Below are 22,476 nucleotides of genomic sequence, written 5' to 3'. Positions count from 1 at the left end.
TCCTAAATATGTAAATGATTCCACCTCATTAATCCTTTCTCCTTCTAATGATATTTCATCTCCCATTGTATATTTCGTTCTCATCATCTCTGTCTTTCTTCTATTCATCTTGAGCGCAACCTCCTGTGATATTTCATGTATTCTGGTCAGCAAGCATTGCAAATCCAGTCCAATACTTCTCCACCATTTCAAATCCACGAGGAGGCTAAACAACATACAGTAGGTGAAAACACATTCCCTTGATTGGACTCCACTACTCCACTAACGGCCATACCACGCTGAAAACACAGCTTCTCGTCCGATATATATATATGTATATATATATATATATATATATATATATATATATATATATATATATATACATATATATATATATATATATATACATACATATATATACATATATATATATATATATATATATATATATATATATATATATATATAATATATACATACATATATATATACATATATATATATACATATATATACATATATATATATATATATATATAATATATACATACATATATATATACATATATATATATATATATATATATATATATATATATATGTATAATATACACAGTATACATATATATATATATATATATATATATATATATATATATATATATACATACATACATATATACATATATATTTATACAGTATATATACATATATATACAGTATATATATATATATATATATATATATATATATATATATATATATATATATATATATATATATATATATTTATACAGTGTATATATACATATATACATATATACAATGTATATATACATATATATATATGTATATATATATATATATATATATATATATATATATATATATATATATATATATATATGTATGTATATATATAGATTTTTTTTAACCTATCCACGTAAGGTGGTGTACTATTTAGCAAATTTTCATACTAATGCTAAGAATAGAGTATCCAGAATAAGTCTGAAATTCTATTATGTAGTATTCCAAGGCACCAGGTTATCCCAAAAACGTACATATTTGTGGCTTAACGATTTTCCAAGAAGGTGTTTTATTGTAGCTGGTCTTTAAGAATCTTTTTAGCCAATTTTTGTATACTATTCATATGCTAATGCATCAGTTTATTTCATACTACTAAATTAACATGTGGATTCAAAGGATTTCCCAAGTCCATGTTGGTAGATCTAATTGATCTCTCCTTGTGAGTTCAAGCTGTGTACTGAGGTCCTTACCGCTTTGGTTGAATACCTTGGTGGGGCTTTGGGCTTGTTCGACTGACGTTCTTATGACCATGTCTTCATATGTAATTGGAACTCTTTTAGTCTTGTGGTGATATATGTTATTTAGCTACCTAATTATCTATGCCTGAAAGAAGAAGGACTTCTATCACGTATGTCTCAAAGTAGAAGGACTTCTATTAATTTTTTAATGGAAAAGAGAAGTGATGGGGTGTTCTACTTTTCCTGTGCATATACAAGATGTTTTTTTTTTCATTGACCATAATGGTTTTAGTACTAGCTCTTGAATGAATGAAATGGCAGTTGGCACACCGGTATGTTCTGCTGTAAACCTTAGCTAACTACTATGGCAGAGACTCATGTTAAACAGTGATTACTTGAAGCATTACGTTTTACCCAATGTTTAGTCATGAGCAATAATCTTAATCTTTTCTGCATTAACATTTTTTCACACAAGTTGTTATTCCTTTCCTGTTGGCTTTAACAGCGTTTAGAACTTGGATGGCAATGAAATTTTGGCCTATGTTTATTAACGAAGATCTAGATGATCTTGATTAAAACTGAATGTATGCCGAATATCTAAATTAATTCTAATAACAGAGGTTTCTTTTGAAAAGTAGCTATTGTTGATTAGTTTTATTTTAATGCTTAACATTTCAATTATATTTTCTAAATACGCACGACAACTTTCTCACAATAGTTCATCATGTAATATTGACAGTAACATCTATGCAACGATTTAAAATTAATGGATTATTGATCTCCATGATAAATTAGTGGTATCCCAATCATATGATATGTTAAACTACATATGTATTTCATATACGTAATCAATTTTGGCCAGGGCACCAGCCACCGGTCGAGATACTGCCGCTAGAGAGTTATTGGGTCCTTTGACTAGCCAGACAGTAATACAGTAGATCTCTCTCACTGGTTGCAGCTCATTTTGTCTTTGCCTACACTTACATCAAATAGTCTGGCTCATTAATATCACATCCTCCTTTGTCTTCATACACTTGACAACACCGAGATTACCAAACAATTCTTCTTCTCTCAAATGGTTAATCACTTCACTGTAATCGTTCAGTGGATACTTTCCTCTTGGTAAGGGTAGAAGAGACTCTTTAGCTATGGGAAGCAGCTCTTCTTGAAGAAGGACACTCCAAAATTAAACCATTGTTCTCTAGTCTTGTGTAATGTCATAGCCTCTGTACCATGGCCTTTCACTGTCTTGAATTAGAGTTATTTTGTTTGAGGGTACACTCGGGCACGCTGCTCTATCTTATTTCTCTTCCTCTTGTCTTTTTTACTTTTGAAGTTTTTATAGTTTACACATGGAAGATCTAATTTAATGCTGTTACTGTTCTTAAAATATTTCATTTTCATTATTTATCATTTCTCTTGTAGTTTCTATATTTCCTGGTTTCGTTTCTTCACTGGGCTATTTTTCCCAATTGGAGCCCTTGGACTTAATGCATCTTGCTTTCCCAACTAGGGTTATAGCTTAGCTTGTAATAATAATAATAATAATAATAATAATAATAATAATAATAATAATAATAATAATAATAATAATAATAATAAAGCCTAGCAATATTGACCGAGATCGAGAAATCATAATGATAAAAGCAAGCAATAAGGTTTTTATTTTGCAGTGTCACCAAGCCAAGACCTTCGGTATAAGAATGCTTTTCCATCTGAAATGTAGCTCTATACATAACACACTCTAACGTGAAAAGACCCACATCCAGAAAACTGATCATTTATCACCTATATCATCTAAATTGTTAAATTCTATCGATTTCTTTTTAGAATATATATTCAATGCTGTATTCAGAGAACATGGAAACATTTCTAGAAGTCCAGACTTACCAAGTACGTGAAGCCTAAGTCCATTGAAGAAAATGGATTGTATGATATGACGTTATAACGAATGGGTCCTCCATCATACGACTGTTTCATTTGCAGAAGGGATGACTTATGGATTTCATTCAATGTAATCAAAACATTCCTAGAAAAAATACGTAATTAATAGGTGTTACTTGCATACATTTAGGTATAGTAACTCATAAAACAATCATTAGATAAAATTGACATGCAAAAGAAGTCATTACTATGATGTTGATGAAAGTCCTGAATGTAACATACCAAGATAAGGTTAAAATAGAATTATAATTCGTTCCTGAATATATGATAACCTACCTTAAACATGTGTGTGGTTTCAAGTTCACCAAAAGCAAAGGCCCCGTGGTCCATTTCTCTGATTGGGATGTAATAAATTTCGTAAGAATGTCGTGATGGAAAGACAAGATTAACACTAATTTTTCACCCTGACTCTGATGAAATATTAGATTGTCAGAAACCGAATATTCCTTGTATTGAGCATATTCTCTCATAGCTGTTATCCAAAATGATTGAAAACCTGGTACATCAGCACTGGAGTATCTTTTCTTAAAAATTCCCCTTGAAGAATTGATCCCAGATTTACACAAGGCAGTCATGACAAGGAGAGACGAGTTAGATTCATCATACAGTAGTTCAATTGACGAAAAGGCACTGGAAATTGATCCAAGGAGCTTTGTGATTGCTTGAATATGTGCTGAGCCTGTCAAAGAAAAATAGTGTATGAGAATGGATTTCGATGCATTATAAAAATAGGCCAGGCATATCTATCTGAGTTTACAATGGGTCAGATGCTATAGAGATTCAGGTTGGGTAAGGTAGGAATTCTTGTTTTAAAAACCACACAATCTGATGTAGAGTCCTTACACAAGTTATGACATTTTTTTTTTCCCCATACATACACTGAATAGTCTTTTGTATCCTTTACATATTCTGTTTCTTTACATATTAAGATAGCATTGGATAAATTCTATTTCACCTTTTAATTTCTATAACAAAATTAAAATGGTTTTCGTTATCTACTCGGAATTAGTTAATGGACAAAGTAGACTAAAATTGAGCACTATAAATATCGAAACAATGGAAGGGAAAAGTAGGGAAACGGGGGAAATGCTGATGATTATGAAGTATGGATCTTGTGTTCAGGAGGTAAGATATATTGGAGCATACGAAAAACTATTAGTCACGACACGGAGAAGTATGATTTCTGGTCAAATAACAGTAAGACAAAGCAAAATGGAGTAGTTATGTATACAGTATAAGTCTAGGATGAAATGACCGAAAATTTTATAAAAAGGAGCTAATAGATAAAAGAACACGGAGAGTTAAGATTATTTATGAAAGTGTTGATCCATCTGTTATCAGTCTACATCCCACAATCAAAAGAACCTTAAAAGAAATAAAAATTTGGTGAAAGACTACTAGATAGTGACAAAAATTCCAGGAAGATAGAAGGCTGATAGTTGAAGATCTATATCGCCATATAGGAGTGGGCATAACACGTTTTGAGGATGAAATGTGTAGAATTATCATTGGTAAAAGAAATTAGTTTTGAATTAGGTCAAAATCAACAATAAAGTTGCCGAAAAAAATGTTTAAGACCCCCAGAGCGAAGCTGAAACGGATTTTATTATTGGGAAGAGTATTGACAACATTAAAGAATAAAAGGTGTACTGTGATACCAAGGGAGGTATGCTTATCATGATACAGTTTGGTGAAGCTTTTTGGTTGTGGAAGATCTAAGAAAGATCTAAAAGACTATAAGCATGAAAAATGAACATATAACAAATGAGTGTCGAGAAAAAGTACCACCAATTAGTGCCTGGTGTAGACCAAATACAGAGGAGTTGCAAATGGCTGCAGAATATGTGGGGTTAATATTGAGAAAGGTGTATAGGGAGAGAGATATGGAGTGAATTTGGATATGGGCGATAAAAAAGACTGAAACCTCTAACCTATGAAAGAGAACATTTAAAACATTTTAGTGAAAGAATTTGATAGAAAATCATAAGTAGTACCAAATACCCAATGACATTAATAGAAACTAGAAATATGAACATCATAAAAGATATGATGCAATGTTTGATTATAAGAATTCCATGATACTAATTCTTTCAATACTTAATTAAAAATCTCATAGCTAAATACTTTAATCTGTGCTTGAGGTCAGTAGAAGAGAAAAAAAAATTAAATCCATTAAGGTTCCCCCCACTAGATAACACTTTTGCTTACTTGTTATATCTAAAAGACCCAAGGGACTGAATTTGGCAAATATTATATGCTTATACTCATGGATAAAAAAGCTCAAGATAGAGATGACTGGTGAAATCTAACTGAGGGCCTTTGCGTCAATAGGCGTAGGAGGAGACGATATATATATATATATATATATATATATATATATATATATATATATATATATATATATATGTATATATATATATAAACTATACACATATTTTCACACACACAAAACACACACACACACACACACACACATATATATATATATATATATATATATATATATATATATATATATATATATATAAATATATATACATATGTATATATATATATATATATACATATATATATATATATATATATATATATATATATATATATATATATATATATATATATATGTATATATAGACTATACACATACTGTATATACATACTCATATATATACATATTTACACACATATATATATACATATATATATATATATATATATGTGTGTGTGTGTGTGTGTGTGTATACTGTATACATATATATATACATATATACATATATATATACATATATATATATATATATATATATATATATATATATATATATATATACATATATCATCTCCTCCTACGCCTATTGACGCAAAGGCCCTCAGTTAGATTTCACCAGTCATCTCTATCTTGAGCTTTTAAATCAATACTTCTCCAATCGGCCTCTCCTACGTCACGCTTTATAGTTCCAACTCTTCTAGTGCCTTGTGGAGCCCAGTTGAAAGTTTGGGGAACTAATCTCACTTGGGGAGTGCGAGGAGCATGCCCAAACCATCTCCATCTACCCCTCCCCATGATCTCATCCACATATGGCACTCGAGTAGTTTCATTTCCAATCCTGTCCTGACATTTAACTCCTAATATTCTTATGAGGGCTTTGTTCTGAAATCTACAAAATCTGTTGGATATAGTTTCATATATATGTATATATATATATATATATATATATATATATATATATATATATATATATATATATATATATATATATATATATATATATATATATACATATATAAACATAAAATAGTTATACATAAATATGAATACACACAAACATATATATATATATATATATATATATATATATATATATATATATATATATATATATATATATATATATATATATATATATATATTTACACATATATATACATATATACATAGATAAGTACAGTATATGTATATATAAATATATACATTTATATATATATATACATATATATATTATAAATATATTATATATATATATACATATATATATATATATATATATATATATTAAATAAATATTTTATATATATACATATATATGTATATATATATATATATATATATATATTAAATAAATATTTTATATATATACATATATATGTATATATATATATATATATATATATATATATATATATATATATATATATATATATAGTAACGTTACATCCCTAATTGGATAAGAAGGGCCAAGGACCTCCAAAAGGAAAGCAGCTCCATACAAAAAGGAAATTGCAAAATAAAGAATAAACTGCAAATGAGAATTAATAGAATAAAAAACAAATTACCTCAATATCAAGAAACAACGTTTGATAGGCAAGTGATAAATAAATTATGAAAAGAGACATAAAAGCATTTATAACTAACTCTACCGTCTGAAGTTCCACCGGCTCAACAACCGTAATGGGTCAAATACGTAGGATACTGGATGGCACAATCTGTGAAGATCTGAATGCATGATCAAAGCGACGGTGCCAAAGATTAATATCCAGATCAGGGATAAGGAGTTTAATTTACAGCATTTTTCTCACTAATTAAAATGTGACTGCAGTTGACGACCAGACAAAAGAGCAAAATTTAAAACGTGGTAAAACTGAAGAATTAAAACCTTTCCTCAGGAGAGATTGATCACCAAAAGCCTAAAAAGGATTTCTTTATATGACACTTTTTTTGTGGAATTGAAGAAACAAACAGGATGTGTTTCTCAAGTAAAATTTGCAATGGCCAATCGCATCTATATAAATTACGAATTGTATTTTGCATATAAGTAGGAATACGCCTAGAATACTGACTAGATGTTCATTTAGGAAAAGAAAAGGTTCAACCCTTTCCAACAACTATGAATAATTCAAATGCACAAAATTAGTCAAAATTCCATTCCGATCCGCTTGAGATTCTTTGTATATCATGCTCTGTCTTAATTACTAAAGAAGCCTAGGCATAATTAGACGGCCAAATTGGAAAAGAAATTCATCTGGTTTGGTGACTGGAAGGGAAGCAAATGAAAAAAGTACAGGCAGAAAAGTGGCAATATGGTGGTTGTGTGTGTCTCTGACCACAAGCATGTAAGATACTGTATATTTGTAAATGTAAATAGAAGTTCAGAAGTAGCATAAGGTTTGGAGGTGAATTCTGTAATGTGTACCAAGTGTAAACATCTCACAATAGGTCCTCTGGATTACAAAATATCCAAGGAGTACGAGATTTTTAAATGGCAAAATATTATAGGAGGAGAAAATGGGGAGGATAAGAAAATTGAGACACCTGTTGTGATGACCGGGCAAGTCTTAGAAGTAGGGGATTTCTCTTAGCTTGGTGATATACCGGACTGTGAATCAGGAATTAGGAGAGTAGCAAGAAAGCGTGCCAGAACCATGGTTGAAATAGTGATGGCCAGACTACTGGAAAATTAAATGGCTACTTTTAAAAAAGGAGCAAAGACTTGTGATGGATACTTAAGGTCTGTAGTACTCTATGCAGACAAAAAAATGACACAAACAAAGAAGAGATTGTTAGATTAAACTTAGAATGTTAAGATTCATTGCTGGAATACAGTCAGAAAATCATTACAAACGAGAATAGATAGCTGTAAAAAGATTATTTGAACATCTCATGAAAATATATGAGGGACAGTTTATTATAAAAAAAACAGTAAATATGGAAGTGATTGGTAGAAGACACTTATAAAGGGTCAAGAAAATTATTAAAAATAAAAGTAAATTAAGACATAACCCTTATGTGAGTTCAGGAGAACTGAATACAAGATAATCTAAGTGAAGGTTAGAGTTGTGTAAAAATATTTATGAGTTATTATAATGAAAATGAATTAATGAAGAGCTAACTTGATATCGCAATGACATCTGATAACAAAATAACGGGTCAAAAAACATTTGTTGTCTTGTACTCACAATAGTTCCATAGATGACTATTCTTTCCCTGTAACCCCATGTTCTGACCTTAATCAATGTAAAATAAATGATTCGAAGTTCACAACACTGTACCATGAGTTTGATCTTCACAGTAACTCAGATGAGGTTTTGACTTTAGAATGATGAATGTCAAGAACATTTCAAAGGATACTATCAGCTCCCAATATCTTAAAATCTATCCAAAGAACAATGATTCAAATAATGTCTTTAGTTCTCCGTCATTCAATGGATGATATGAGTACATATGAACCTAAATTATGTTTTTTTTTTTCTTTTATTAACCACTAATGGACTTCGCTTGGCGTATATTCTTATTGGTCAAACTGATATAATGAAAATACATTATCACAATTATTATTAATAATCCATCAGTAAAATCTAATTTGACCTTACCACCTAAGAATGGAGGAGGCAGTATGTTCTTTTGCACGAACACAGAAGATGAAGCTCTCAGACTGAGAAAAGCAAACATTGCAATGCCAAATGAGGTCTGGGACATGTTATTCATCAGTTCAAGTTTGGTCTGAAAAGAAAATCAAATACAAATAAAAAATATGAAATAAATTATAATGGAAATTTAAAGAAACTTCAATATTTTCTATAAAATCACAGACAACCCTGATATAATTTCAAGATACTGGAAAACACAATCCTCTTTGCAAACATCATCTCAAACTTATAAAGAGGAATTTGAATCATCTAAGGACTTAAATGTATATAAATTTTAAAGTAAAGAATATATAATGCACTTGATTATCAATTTATGGGTTTGATATGACCAAAGGTCCAAATCAGAGTGAAAAATTAAGTGTTTTAATAGTCCAGTTATCAATTAACCTGCAGTTCATGCCAAACATCTACATGAAAATGATGCAATGGTTTTTTATGCCTATTAGGAAATATACTGGATGTACCAGACTTACAAGCCTTCAGCCAAGCAACACACCAAAATACCTACACACCACAACATATATGTGTGTGTGTACCAATGTTTGCATGCCACCTTAAGCCCTCATACAAAGGTCCATTTCTAGTCATCCGTTGAACTCCGAAAGTTTAACTTATAATCCTTCGTGGAAACGAGAATTGGATCACCACTGATTGCCTAAAACCTGAGTATCCTATATGTGGTCACTGAAAAGTATTCAATTTTCATCAAGTCCATGACCGATTTCACCACCTTATTTATAAACTCGAGGCCATTATCACTTATCAAAATTTTCGTGCAAGTAAACCATATTTTTATATATGTTTTCATAGTGTGCTATCAGTTGGGGTTGTGTACTTTTTCTGGGCACAAAACCGTGTTGACCTATATTAAATAAATAATTTTTAACCAAATGATTCATTACTTTCTTTTTTATTACCCTTTCATACACTTTCATAATATGTGATGTTAGACTAACTGGTCTATAATTGCTTGCCTCTAGTCTTGATCCACTTTTGAAATTAGGAGTTTTATATGCTAATTTATGTTTAACATATATCTCGCTCATACCTATACTTTGTCTTAGCAGTATTGCAAGCGGCTTAGCGATAGTGTGTGCAGTTTCTTTTTAACAAAATCGCTGGAACTCCATCTGACCCGGCTGCCAATCCATTTTCAATTTCGCTTATAGCCTGCACAATATCTGCTTCATTAATATCTATATCCATTAGATATTCGCTATTTTCTTCTTTCATTTCTGTTTCATTATTCTCATTCGCAATTTCTGGCGTGAATTCACTCTTATATTTTTCTGCTAATATATTGCATATTTCCTTTTTTTATTCGTTAACCGTCCTTTCATTCTCAGAGGGGCTATTTCTAATCTCCCTTTATTCATCTTTTTTTGCATAGGAGTAAAGTTCTTTGGGGTTTTTCTTGATATTTTGAAGTGTCCTTTCTTCTAAGTCCCTTTTTTTCATTTTCTTTCGATTGTATAATCTTTTGTTCTGCATTTTCTATCTTACTTTTCATTTCCATCATTTTCCATACATTTTTTTTCTTTTGCAAGATTTTTCTTCCACTTTCTAATTTTCTGAAATAAGATCCTTCTGTCTCTTGGTATGCATGTCTGATGTTTATCATTTTTTTTTCGGTACATATTTTTCAACAATTTTCTCCAGTATTTTGTACAATATATCCATATTTACCTGTATATTATCACTTACTAATACATTTTTCCAATCTTTGTCCAATTCTTCATTTATTTCTGACCATTTTATATTCTTACCATAGAAATTATATTTTCCGTATCCTTCCCATCGTTTTGTGCTTTATCTCTGCGTTCACTTGCTTTGGAATGGACTATTAATTCTATGACATTGTGGTCAGAAATTCCCGTGTTATACACTATTATTTCTTTAACATAATTCACCTCATTCACAAATACTAATTCTAGGACATTGTTCTTTCTTGTTGGAATGTGGTTTATTTGTTGCATATCATGTTCTAATGGCACATCTTGAAGCTTTTCAAACTGTCTGTCATCTTCTGCGCTACTGAGACTCTCTTTTTTAGATGTATATATACAACCACTTTCTTCTATCCGTTCTTTCCAATCCACGAAAGGAAAGTTAAGATATCCGGATAGGAGTATATTCCAGTCTTTATGGTTTCTACATATATCATCTATTTTTTCTATTGTTATGTGAAACTCCTTAGTATTTGTGGCTCTGTAAACTACAATATTCACTAATTTTTCATATTCAAATTCTACCACAATCAATTCACATTTTGTGTTGCTGTATTTTTCACAAACTCTTCCATATATTTTGGTTCCCCCTTGATTCCTGTTTGTTCTGTCTGATCTATATGTTTGGAAACCATTTTTCTGGTTATCACTGCCAGTCTCTTGGGAATACCATGTTTCACTTATATTCAATATATCTATTTTTTCAATTTGGGTTAGTTCTTCTAAGAACTCTATTTTCCTTCTAGAGTTACTCATGACTAAACCCTGTGCATTCATCACTATTATGGTTTGTCTTTCATCCCCTTTATTTAATATTGGCAATATGGATTCTCCCATGCTTCCTTCCTGTTCTGATATGATGTTCTTTTCTTCATTTCCAGGAATTCTGCCATTAAAAGATCCAAGAAGAATTTGCTTATATATTTAAAGCTAAATCTGAAACACACTGGAGTTCTAGAGCTGATGCAATTCAGCCTATACACGAAAATGTGGGGTTTTTGTTCCAACGTTTAGAGACAACCAGAAGTTATTTGAATTAGACAACATATACCCGAAGTGAGACCAACACAGCTGTTGAGCAGAATTTTGACATTTTCATTTCTTTGCTTCTCTACGTTTCTGGAACATTTTACTTGACAAGACTGACATAGTCCGGGAGAGAATTTAGGGTCCAAACATGAATTTCCGTTAGGCAGCACAAAATATCCAGGTGATGCTAGTTTATCTCCTTGCTAATCGGGAGGAAATTTGCCAGACATCTATCAAAAAAGCAAAGGGGCTCTGCCATGCTTGGGGTGTAACTTAAGAATTGCCAGACGACGCAGGGTAAAGGAATAACCATGATAAAACTGGTGATGGCATAGGCCTCTCACAGAAAATGAGATGCAACGTCTGCTAAAATGTATTATTGGCAGAATCCATAATGAAATGGGCAAACAGTTCATCAGATTGTGTAACTTGTATTCAAAGATTGGCTTTCTTTTGGATGTAAATGAGTTATCTAAAACCAATGAAGAATTTATCAACGAAAAGTGTATTAATGTGGAAAGTTTCTATTCAATGAAATTATAGACTGCAGAATGCTGCTTAAGACATGAGATGATGACCTGATCACTGACCCATAGGACTTAATTTGTTTCATTGTATATTATGAGGATGAAAGTCTCTCTTCTCAAGCGTTCAAACTGGCCTTCAGTTACTGATGTATCAAGTGTTATCTGTGAGATACCATTTATAGTAGTGAGTGGAAGAATTTATATAGTTGCCGCCGGATGCCGCCGGGTCCTACTTGATAGAGGGATCCTTCGGCTGCCGGCGGGCAGAGCGGCAACTGCCGACCTGCCACTCACTACTTTGAAGACAGTATCTGTTTCAAATAGCCCAGATTAGGCCCGGCATATGTTGGCTAGGCCGGCGTTATGTCGGCTAGGCCGGCGTTATGTCGGCAGGCCCGGCATGTGCCGGCGGGCCCGGCATACGACGGCGGGCCCGGCATACGCCGGCGGGCCCGGCATACCCCGGCGGGTCCAGCAGATGCCGGCAAGCCCGGCAATACTGGCGACATGCCGCCGCCAGTCATTGCTGTAGCCCAAAAGTTTTCCAACCTACAAGTGGTTCATGGGCAGCCAATTGTGAGACCATCACTTTTAGGGAGTGATTCTCCCTACCAATTAATGGTTATTATCCATTAATTTAATACCCTATATTGAACATGGAAGATTGTGTTAAGAAGACACCTTATATCCAAGGATATTATCTTCCCCTTGAATTCATTATGAATCTTTAGTTCAATATTGGAGGAGGTCATAGCAATGGGCTGGAATGGAAACACATGTAGGTATCTTTCCTACTTTCCAGCTTGCTCTATCCAAGCTAATATTAATCAAATATTAATTAAATATTAATTAAATATTAATTAAAATATGCATGCTGAAATCTGAGAATTTCACTGAATACTTATAGCTTTTTTTTTTACAGGAGGAGCATCCCGTGTGCGGGAACAACTTTTGCAGGGTCCGTAGTAAGAGCTTCTAAGGACATGGCATGTGCAGAGCCCATGCTCGCTGCGCAGTCACCAAAGGGGCTCTCAAGTACTGGGACCCACAGGTATGTACCGTTTGTGGCAAACTGATTAAAGAGGCTTTTGATGATCAAAAGTCTACTGAGTCTAGGGATGCAGCAAGGGACATGCTGCGAAAATGGGTCAGGGGCTTTCAGAAGAACACCTCTGGCCCATACCTTCCTAATGAGAGGATGAGGGATTGTCTCTTCCCTAATGCATCTGTGGATGCAATTGTTCCCCAGGCTCAACCTGAGATCCCCTTAGTTCAGATTCCGGTAGAACCTGACGTTTCGGATGCCTTTCAGAGCATCCAATTAGAGGACAACATGTCTGTTGTCTCGGAGGAGACTGAGAACAATCTCCTTGTGGATGAACTGGAGCAGGAGGATGAGATACCTCCTGAGACTGGAGTCAAGATAACCGAAACGATTTCGGTATCGTCTGCAGCGGCGACTGAACCGACGCCTTCGACTTCTTCCACCGCACCCCAGTTGGATTCCATTACAAGTACGCTACACTCGCTACTGTCCATGGTGCAGGACATTCAGAAGAAATCGTCCGAGAAAGAAGCATCTTTCCGGACGGAGATTCATCAGCTAGTTGCATCACGTTTAGCCCCGAAGAAATTAAACATTAAGGACCTCTCCGCCTTCTCTGACGTTAACCCATGGAGGTACACAGAGCATATGCCTATGTCGGGGGGGAAGATCTTCCTCTCAGAGAAACTGGGAACAGTTCCAGTAGAAAAAATCGAGTTTTGGCCTAGTAATGGGGCCTATCCGGATTGCTATGTCCATCTGAGGACAGAACCAGCATCCAAGGAGGAAACAGAGCCGAAGGAGAAGATTGTCCTTGAACTATCTAAGGCACAGGCCTTATATACAACCACCTTGAAAGAGAGGGCCTTTACTAGTTCCAAGGTGCCGGCTCTCAGCAAAAAGCACCCATCCTTTATAGCTGACTCCGAACGTGCCTTCCCCTTTATGGACAAAGGGTTTAAGGCAGCCTTAAAGGCAGTTGAGGCAGGGAAACCTTGCCTTACACTTGAAGAGTGTAGACCATTTTCCCTCGCCTTCCCTTCAGATGATAAGGATTGGAAGGATGTCCATAACACATTCACAGTTGGGAAGCTAGAGGCAGATATCGCTGGACGGCAGTTCAACGAAGATCTCTCCTGCGCAGGGAACAGGAGACTAAGGAAGTCTCGCTGCTTCCATGTCTCTGCAGACTGGCTTAGAGACTATGGCAAGCATCCCAGACACCCCACATATGTACATGGTCTTTGCCAAATCTCATTTGGCAACAGTCACCAAGGATTTGTACAATTTTATTAAAGCCAGAAGGGCTTGTAGGGAGTTTGTGTTCGCTTCTGCTACAGTGAAGCACGAACCAAGGAAGCTGATAGCTTCCAATATCTGGGGAAAAGACCTCTTCCCAAGTGAAGTGGTCAAAGAGGTCGTAGATAAAGCCGCTTCGGAGAATAGGAATCTCCTCTCCAAATGGGGCTTGTCCTCTAAAAGGAAATCTTCCGCTGATGAGGGTCCCCAGCCGAAGAACAAGTCAAAACGACCAAGAGTGCCCTCTCGGCCAAAGCAACAGCAACAGCTTCCCATGGTCACGATGCCCCAGACGGTGGCACAACCAACCACCACCTTTCAACTGGCGCCCGTGTTCACCCCAGTATTTGAAACGCAATCAACTACCTTTAAGCCGAAGTCTCGAGGTTCCTTTTGAGGATCCTCTAGACGCCCCTTCAGAGGTAGGGGCAACAAAGGTGGATGTGGCCGAGGAGGCAAGTCCTCCAACCAGCACTCCAAGTGAGATGCTGCCGGTAGGAGGGAGAATTCTCCACTTCCGGGATCGTTGGACCTTCGATCCCTGGGCCCACAGCCTAATCAAGAAAGGACTAGGGTGGAGTTGGAGCTCAACTCCACCAAACTTCCCTCAATTCTTCCAACACTCAACCCCCGTACTGGAAGAATATGTTCAGGAACTCTTGAACAAAATAGTTATACGGAAGGCAAAGTCCATTAGATTTCAAGGAAGGCTATTTTGTGTTCCGAAGAAGGATTCGGAAAAGCTCAGAGTCATTCTGGACTTATCACCACTCAACAAGCTCCTAATGAACCACAAGTTCAGAATGTTGACGCTTCAGCACATAAGGACCCTTTTGCCCAAACGGGCATTCACAGTCTCTATAGAAATGATGGATGCATACTGGCATGTTCCAATTAACCGTCAAGTTTTCCCCTACCTAGGGTTCAAACTACAGAAAAGAAAGTACGTTTTCAGAGCCATGCCCTTTGGCCTAAACATAGCCCCAAGGGTATTCACAAAGCTTGCGAATGCAGTCATTCATCAACTACGCCTGAAAGGAATCCAGGTGGTAGCCTACCTGGACGATTGGCTTGTGTGGGCAGCATCCGAGGAAGAATGCATGCAAGCCTCCAAGGAAGTGATCCAGTTCCTGGAACACTTAGGATTCAAGATCAACTTGAAAAAGTCTCGGCTTTCTCCAGCTCAAAAGTTCCAGTGGCTGGGTGTTCACTGGGACCTACAGTCACACTGCCTTTCCATTCCATCAAAGAAGAGGAAAGAGATAGCAGGATCTGTCAAAAGACTCCTTCAATCCGACAGGATATCAAGAAGGCAACAGGAGAGAGTGTTGGGGTCCCTCCAGTTTGCCTCAGTGACAGATCCAGTATTGAGAGCACAATTAAAAGATGCATCAGGAGTTTGGAGAAAATACGCATCAAACGCTCAAAGAGATCTACAAAGACCGATACCAAATCGTCCGCGATCACTACTCAAGCCATGGTCGGAGGCCAAGAACCTAAGAAAGAAGGTACCCTTGAAACCACCTCCTCCAGCAGTCACCGTTCATACGGATGCCTCGAAAGAGGGGTGGGGAGGTCATTCTCATCATCAGAAAGTCCAAGGAACCTGGTCTCCCCTCTTCAAGTCCTTCCATATCAATTTTCTGGAAGCCATGGCAGTTTTTCCATCTCTGAAAAAGCTGAAACTTTGCTGCTCAATCCACATCCGTTTGGTTCTAGACAGCAAAATAGTAATGAGATGCCTGAATCGACAAGGCTCGAGATCACCTCACATAAATCAAGTGATATTGGCCATCCTTCGTGTAGCCCAGAAGAGGAGATGGCACTTGTCAGCACTCCACCTTCAAGGGTTCCGCAATGTGACGGCGGACGCTCTATCCAGGGTCAACCTGATAGAGTCCGAATGGTCTCTAGACGCAAGATCATTCTCTTTCATTTTACACAAAGTCCCAGGACTGCAGATAGACCTCTTCGCAATGAGCGATAACAAGAAGCTACCCTGGTATGTATCCCCGTACAAGGATCCTCTATCGGAAGCGACAGACGCAATGTCCATAGATTGGGACAGGTGGTCTAAGATCTACCTGTTCCCTCCAACCAATCTTCTGCTAAAAGTCCTCGACAAACTGAGATCCTTTCGGGGGGACAGCAGCAATAGTGGCCCACAAGTGGCCCAACAGCGTTTGGTTCCCTCTGATAACGGAACTACGCCTGAAGCTGATCCCGTTGCCGGAACCAGTTCTGACTCAGCAAGTGCAGAAATTGACTGTCTCTGCTTCATCAGAGAAAACCCAGAACCTTCATCTCATGATTTTCTCGCCGTAGTTGTCAAGAAACTGTTTGGGATTTCTAGAGACAATATTAACTTCTTAGAAGAATACAAGTCAAAGTCAACAAGAAGACAATATGAGTCTTCCTGGAAGAAATGGGTGGCCTTTGTCAAGGCGAAGAATCCTGAGGAGATATCTACGGATTTCTGCTTGTCCTTCTTCATCCATCTGCATGAACAAGGTTTAGCAGCTTATACGATTACTACATGTAAATCCGCCCTAGCCAGACCAATACTATATGCCTTCCAGGTAGACTTCTCTAATGAAATCTTCAACAAGATTCCTAAAGCCTGCGCTAAACTTCAGCCTGCAGCTCCTCCAAAGCCCATTTCATGGTCTTTGGATAAAGTTCTTCACTTAACTCAACCCTGAACAATGAAGATTGCTCGCTGAAAGACTTGACTCAAAAGGTGATATTCTTATTTGCACTAGCCTCAGGAGCCAGAGTTAGAGAAATAGTGGCCCTCTCGGGGGATGATGGCCACATTTAGTTCACAGACAGCGGAGAACTGAACCTCTTTCCGGACCCGTCGTTTCTCGCCAAGAACGAGCTGCCCACTAAGAGATGGGGTCCCTGGAGAATCTGCCCTCTGAAGGAAGAAGCATTCCTCTGCCCAGTGGATTGCTTAAAGGTCTATCTTCGTAGAACTTCAGACTTTAAGGGAGGTCAGCTTTTCAGGGGAGAGACTTCTGGTTCAACGTTATCCTTGAAACAGATAAGGGCGAAAATCACCTATTTTATACGCAGAGCGGATCCAGACAGTACACCCGCAGGTCATGATCCGAGAAAAGTTGCCTCGTCTCTGAATTTCTTTCAGACAATGTCGTTTGAAAGCCTGCGTGCTTACACTGGTTGGAAGTCTTCCAGAGTTTTCTTCAAGCACTACGCGAAGCAATTACAAGAAATAAAATTTCATGTGGTAGCGGCAGGCAGTGTTATAAAACCTGCCGCTTGATTACTGCGAAGAACAGTGCACTAATTGGGACTTTTAGTGAAGGGTGTACATGATAGACTTTTAAGGTATATCATGTTGAGTATTGTGTTTAGGAAGACACTATAGACTGTTCTATCTACACAGGTGACATCAAGCATAATAAGCTGACACAAGTGCCAGGCATTCTTATATGCACAGTGTTCCTAGTAATAACAGCATATATAGTGAAATATTATATTTCCCTTTGAGTGGCTAATGTTTCCTTTTCAGATGAAATTTATTTATTTTCTGTTATTACTGTTTATGCTTTTACGCAGAATTGTTCAGCGTAAGATGTAATTGATTACAACCATGATTTCTATTTTTGTAATAAACAATAGAAGGAATCTTTGCGTCTCTTACGCCTCAAACATGCGAAATTATGTATAAATCAGAGCATCCTTGAATCTCTTAATATTTAAGGAAATATTGGGGAACTATGGTTTCTACCATTCCAAGCAAACAGGTAAGAACTGATTGTACTAACTGTTTATCTTACTGATTTAAGGTTTCCTACATAGATACAAACCTGTCTGTCTCTTTATATCCAGACTTGGGAGGATTCAGTAGCCTATACAGGACTATACCATCTAAGTACAAACTAGGCTTTACGTATATAATGACACTAATATACATACTGTTTGCTAGATTGTTCCTTGAACTCACAATCCTCGGGATTTTTCCTAAAGTCTACCTAGACTTTTCTCTGTAGGGGGCAGGAAGAACGGACATATTTTATGATCAGTTAATTGATGTATAACGGTAACATCAAGTGTCTCTGGTCCAGAAGACCAAATAGGAAATATTTATCTCGAGATAATGGCACTATTGAAAATCCACAGATACATTAATGCTCTGGTAAACTTCCATCAGGACGACATGGCCTAAGTCCAAAAAACGGATTTTGAGCGAAGCGAAAAATTTATTTTTGGGTGAGGTAGCCATGTCGTCCTGATGGACCCACCCTCTTTTTGACAAAAGGATAAAGAATCCCTCCCTATGGTACTGTATCTGCAACACCTACAAAGCTACGAAGAATAGCTTGGTGGTGCCTCGCGGTGGCGATTCGGCGCACTATTTACAGTACAGTAGGAGTGTCGAGAGCATCGCCTCTTTAACGACTCTCCTATATTCTTGCCACTTTTCCCTCTCGAAGCAAAAACGCTATTGGGGGTGTAGATAGCTATGAGACGTGTCAAGAATACGTCCTCTGATATACGCGATATCCCTTTTTAAATTTTAAGGGATATTCGCTCCAGGAGTTAGAATTCTGGATACCTTTGGTAAATTCTCTGGGATATATCACTGTAGTCAAATATACCTAGGAAGCTACTAATGAAGGAACTTCCATCAGGACGACATGGCTACCTCACCCAAAAATAGATTTTTCGCTTCGCTCAAAATCCGTTTTCTATAACTTTCAAGTTTAACAAGTTCAAATATTTTCTTATCCTATGACAGCTTCATTAGTGTTATGCTTACCTATGTAGGCTAATACCTTCTGGCATTACCACTCACAAACCTCAACTTGTTATTTCTGCTTTCGTTCAGTTTTTCTTTTAAATTCAATTGCCATTTTACTTTTATTTATCTTGAGTTCTTACTTTCTAAATTTTTTCGCATCTTGCATTTCAGTAACATATTATTTTCATATTTCTAAAAGACTTTTTCCCGAATACTCACCAAGTGGTTGCCTTAATTTTGTGTTTCACAGTCTCTTAACTAACCGCTTATCCTCCTATTGAATGATATGTAAAAGCATGACATTTTTATTCGTAATTCCATTGAGTTTCAACTATAAGGGGACGTTGCAATGTGTTTAAACATTCCTTTGATAATCTGATACTGAATTCTAACGCTTTCATTCGTTTTCCTTTATAATACCACGTCCCAATATATGCAGACGTAGGTACCACTGTCGTTTCATATATCTTTATTCGACTATTAATCTTATTCACGTATTCATAATTTCTATTTTCTTCCTTTTTTACACCATACACATTTCTATTTTTTTTCACTTCCTGAGTTTCATAAAAGCACGTAAAACATTGAAAAACATTGACATCTTTCCAACTGCACTGGATAACACAGTAATCCTCGTTTTATTTTTTACATATAACAGACTAAAACTTAAGAATATTTCAATATTTTACCTTCTGCCTTTCTCTTTTCCGACCTCTACACACCCCAAGTCAGTACGTTTACTTCAACTGCTCCCTTGGTTCTCACTGAGTCAAATGGTTAGTATTAAAGAAAGGAGTCCAATCACCGGTTCACTTATGGCGAATAAATAATTCCGAATCGATTATTAAACTTTTACGTTTACGTAGAAAGGAATGCAGTTACTGGGTGAAAATAACCGTTTTTATTCCAGGTGAGCTCTAATAACAGAGCATTTTATTTATATGGCTATTGTTAATATCTTCATTACTATTGTAAATTTCATTACTCAGAGAAATATGTAATATCCTTTAGATGATAATTTTCCCTAATTTTAACATAATGAATTGCGGAACAGCTATTACGTCGGAATTTAAAGCATATGAAGCTTATGTAAAATATGATAATTTCAATTGGAAATTACGAAAACAATTACTGCAACCACCATGTTTACTTAAATAAAAACCAATCATTCATACAATTCCCTTAACTCGAGCTAGTTCCACAGAACAAATAAAGTAAAGTAATTATCACATCAATACTTTAAGAGCTAAATCCTAAATGTAGTGAAAAATTTCCATCATTAGTCATTTCATTTACCTTGAAGGCTCATTATCAATGGGTTAAACGCCTTATGCTTAATATCACAATTCATCCTGATCTTAAGTACACTTTTGAGCTTCTTCGCTATGATAGCTCATCAATTTCCTTACACTCAAATATTTTCAATTCATATTATTTCATATTTACACTCCTAATACGTCAGAGGTGCTTTAGAGGCACAAAGTATAGTTTGAGCTACAGTATATTTGCTTATGGAACAATTTTTCTTCTCCATTGACGACATTGAGGATATAACTGAGTATAAGATCCTTTAATCAATGTTATGGAATTCATAACACTTGAACAAGTAAAACTAAATTGAGAAGTAAAAGTAAATTCATAGTGGTGGGGAAGAAGGATAACTTGAGAAGTCCTCTCCCCAATTTATTACTTTTTGTTTCTTAAAAGCATCTAAAGGTCTCGCTATCTCTCCAAAACTTCTTATGAATTTACGGTAATACCCAGCGAGCCCAAGGAACCCAGCTACCTCCTTAGAGTTATGTGGCCTGGGGAAATCTGTAATAGCCGGTACTTTACTGGGGCAGGGTTGGATAACTTCTGGGGTTATTATGTGACCTAAAAATTTGACCTATTTACAGAAAATTTTGCACTTTGACAAATTTATTTTCATACCATTACGTCGCAACGCTTCTAAAACTTTACGAATATAATTATTATGATTTTTGGCCGTTTTCCCTTTAATTATGATACCATCTAAATAAACAAGAACATTATGGCCAATTAAAGGCGACAAACCGCCATCATTACTCTAGAAAAATGACTTGGAGCATTTTTAAGACCGAAAGGAAGAAAATTAAACTGAAATAATTGATCGTTAGCTATAAATGCCGTTTTATATTTACTGTCTTCCTGAATGGGTATTTGATAGTATCCAGATTTTAAATCAACAGTTGTAAAATATTTGCTATCCCGTACTTTCATAAGTAATTCTTCGATTGAGGGCAATGGGAATGCATTATCCTTAGTATATGCATTCAATTTCCTATAATTAACACACAATCTTACCGAGCCATCCTTTTTCCTAACAGCTACAATTGGAGAAGCCAGGGGGATTCGCTCTCCTCGATTATCCCTTGTTCCCTTAATTTATTAATTTCCCTTTCTATCTCTCCCTGGAAATGAATGGGTACCTTATAAGGCCCTGGCCTGATTGGCTTCGTCTGCCCAGTTTCAATGCTAAAGGGAAATTGATCAATCCTCCCGGGTGGCTCATCTCCAAATTGCAATTACATCAGAATAATTGTTGACAATGTCACTAACTACAGGGTGATATTCTGACGGACATAATTTTCGCGCTTGCATAATCAAATTCTGAGTGCATTCGTCTGTGCGGGCTGGAGTTGTGGCTCCCAACATCCCATCATAGGAATTTCATATAACTCTAATTCACACACAGAATCACTTCCTAAAACAACTCTTTTATTTGAAAAATTAACTATTGTTATATCAGCTCTGTTCTCTTTAATTTCTGTCAAGCCCTCTAATATTATATGGGCTCAATTGTCATGGGGTTTAACAACTACCTTGGTTCCTTCCACAATAGGGCAACACGGGGTCACAGATATGCTCGTAAGGGTCTGGGGGGGGGGGGGGACAACACTTCTTCTCTCTAAGGTACAGCCGTTACCCTACTTAAATGTCTCTC

General features: G+C 35.8%; 1 protein-coding gene across 2 annotated transcripts in view; it reads right to left on the bottom strand.

Annotated features, from left to right (window-relative positions):
• LOC137653977 (uncharacterized) overlaps positions 1–22,476 on the bottom strand; it is a 161,931-nt gene that overhangs the window by 127,095 nt on the left and 12,360 nt on the right. For both annotated transcript variants that reach the window (XM_068387612.1, XM_068387618.1), the window contains exons 2-4: positions 9,060–9,189; positions 3,468–3,870; positions 3,138–3,276 (exon numbers count right to left, since the gene is read on the bottom strand). In XM_068387612.1, the coding sequence (XP_068243713.1) occupies positions 3,138–3,276; positions 3,468–3,870; positions 9,060–9,174 (657 nt within the window). In that variant the 5' untranslated portion in view covers positions 9,175–9,189. The remainder of the gene's footprint in view (positions 1–3,137; positions 3,277–3,467; positions 3,871–9,059; positions 9,190–22,476) is intronic.

Source organism: Palaemon carinicauda, chromosome 1 (assembly GCF_036898095.1).
Source record: "Palaemon carinicauda isolate YSFRI2023 chromosome 1, ASM3689809v2, whole genome shotgun sequence".
NCBI lineage: Eukaryota > Metazoa > Arthropoda > Malacostraca > Decapoda > Palaemonidae > Palaemon > Palaemon carinicauda.
This window is presented reverse-complemented; position numbering and strand designations above follow the sequence as displayed.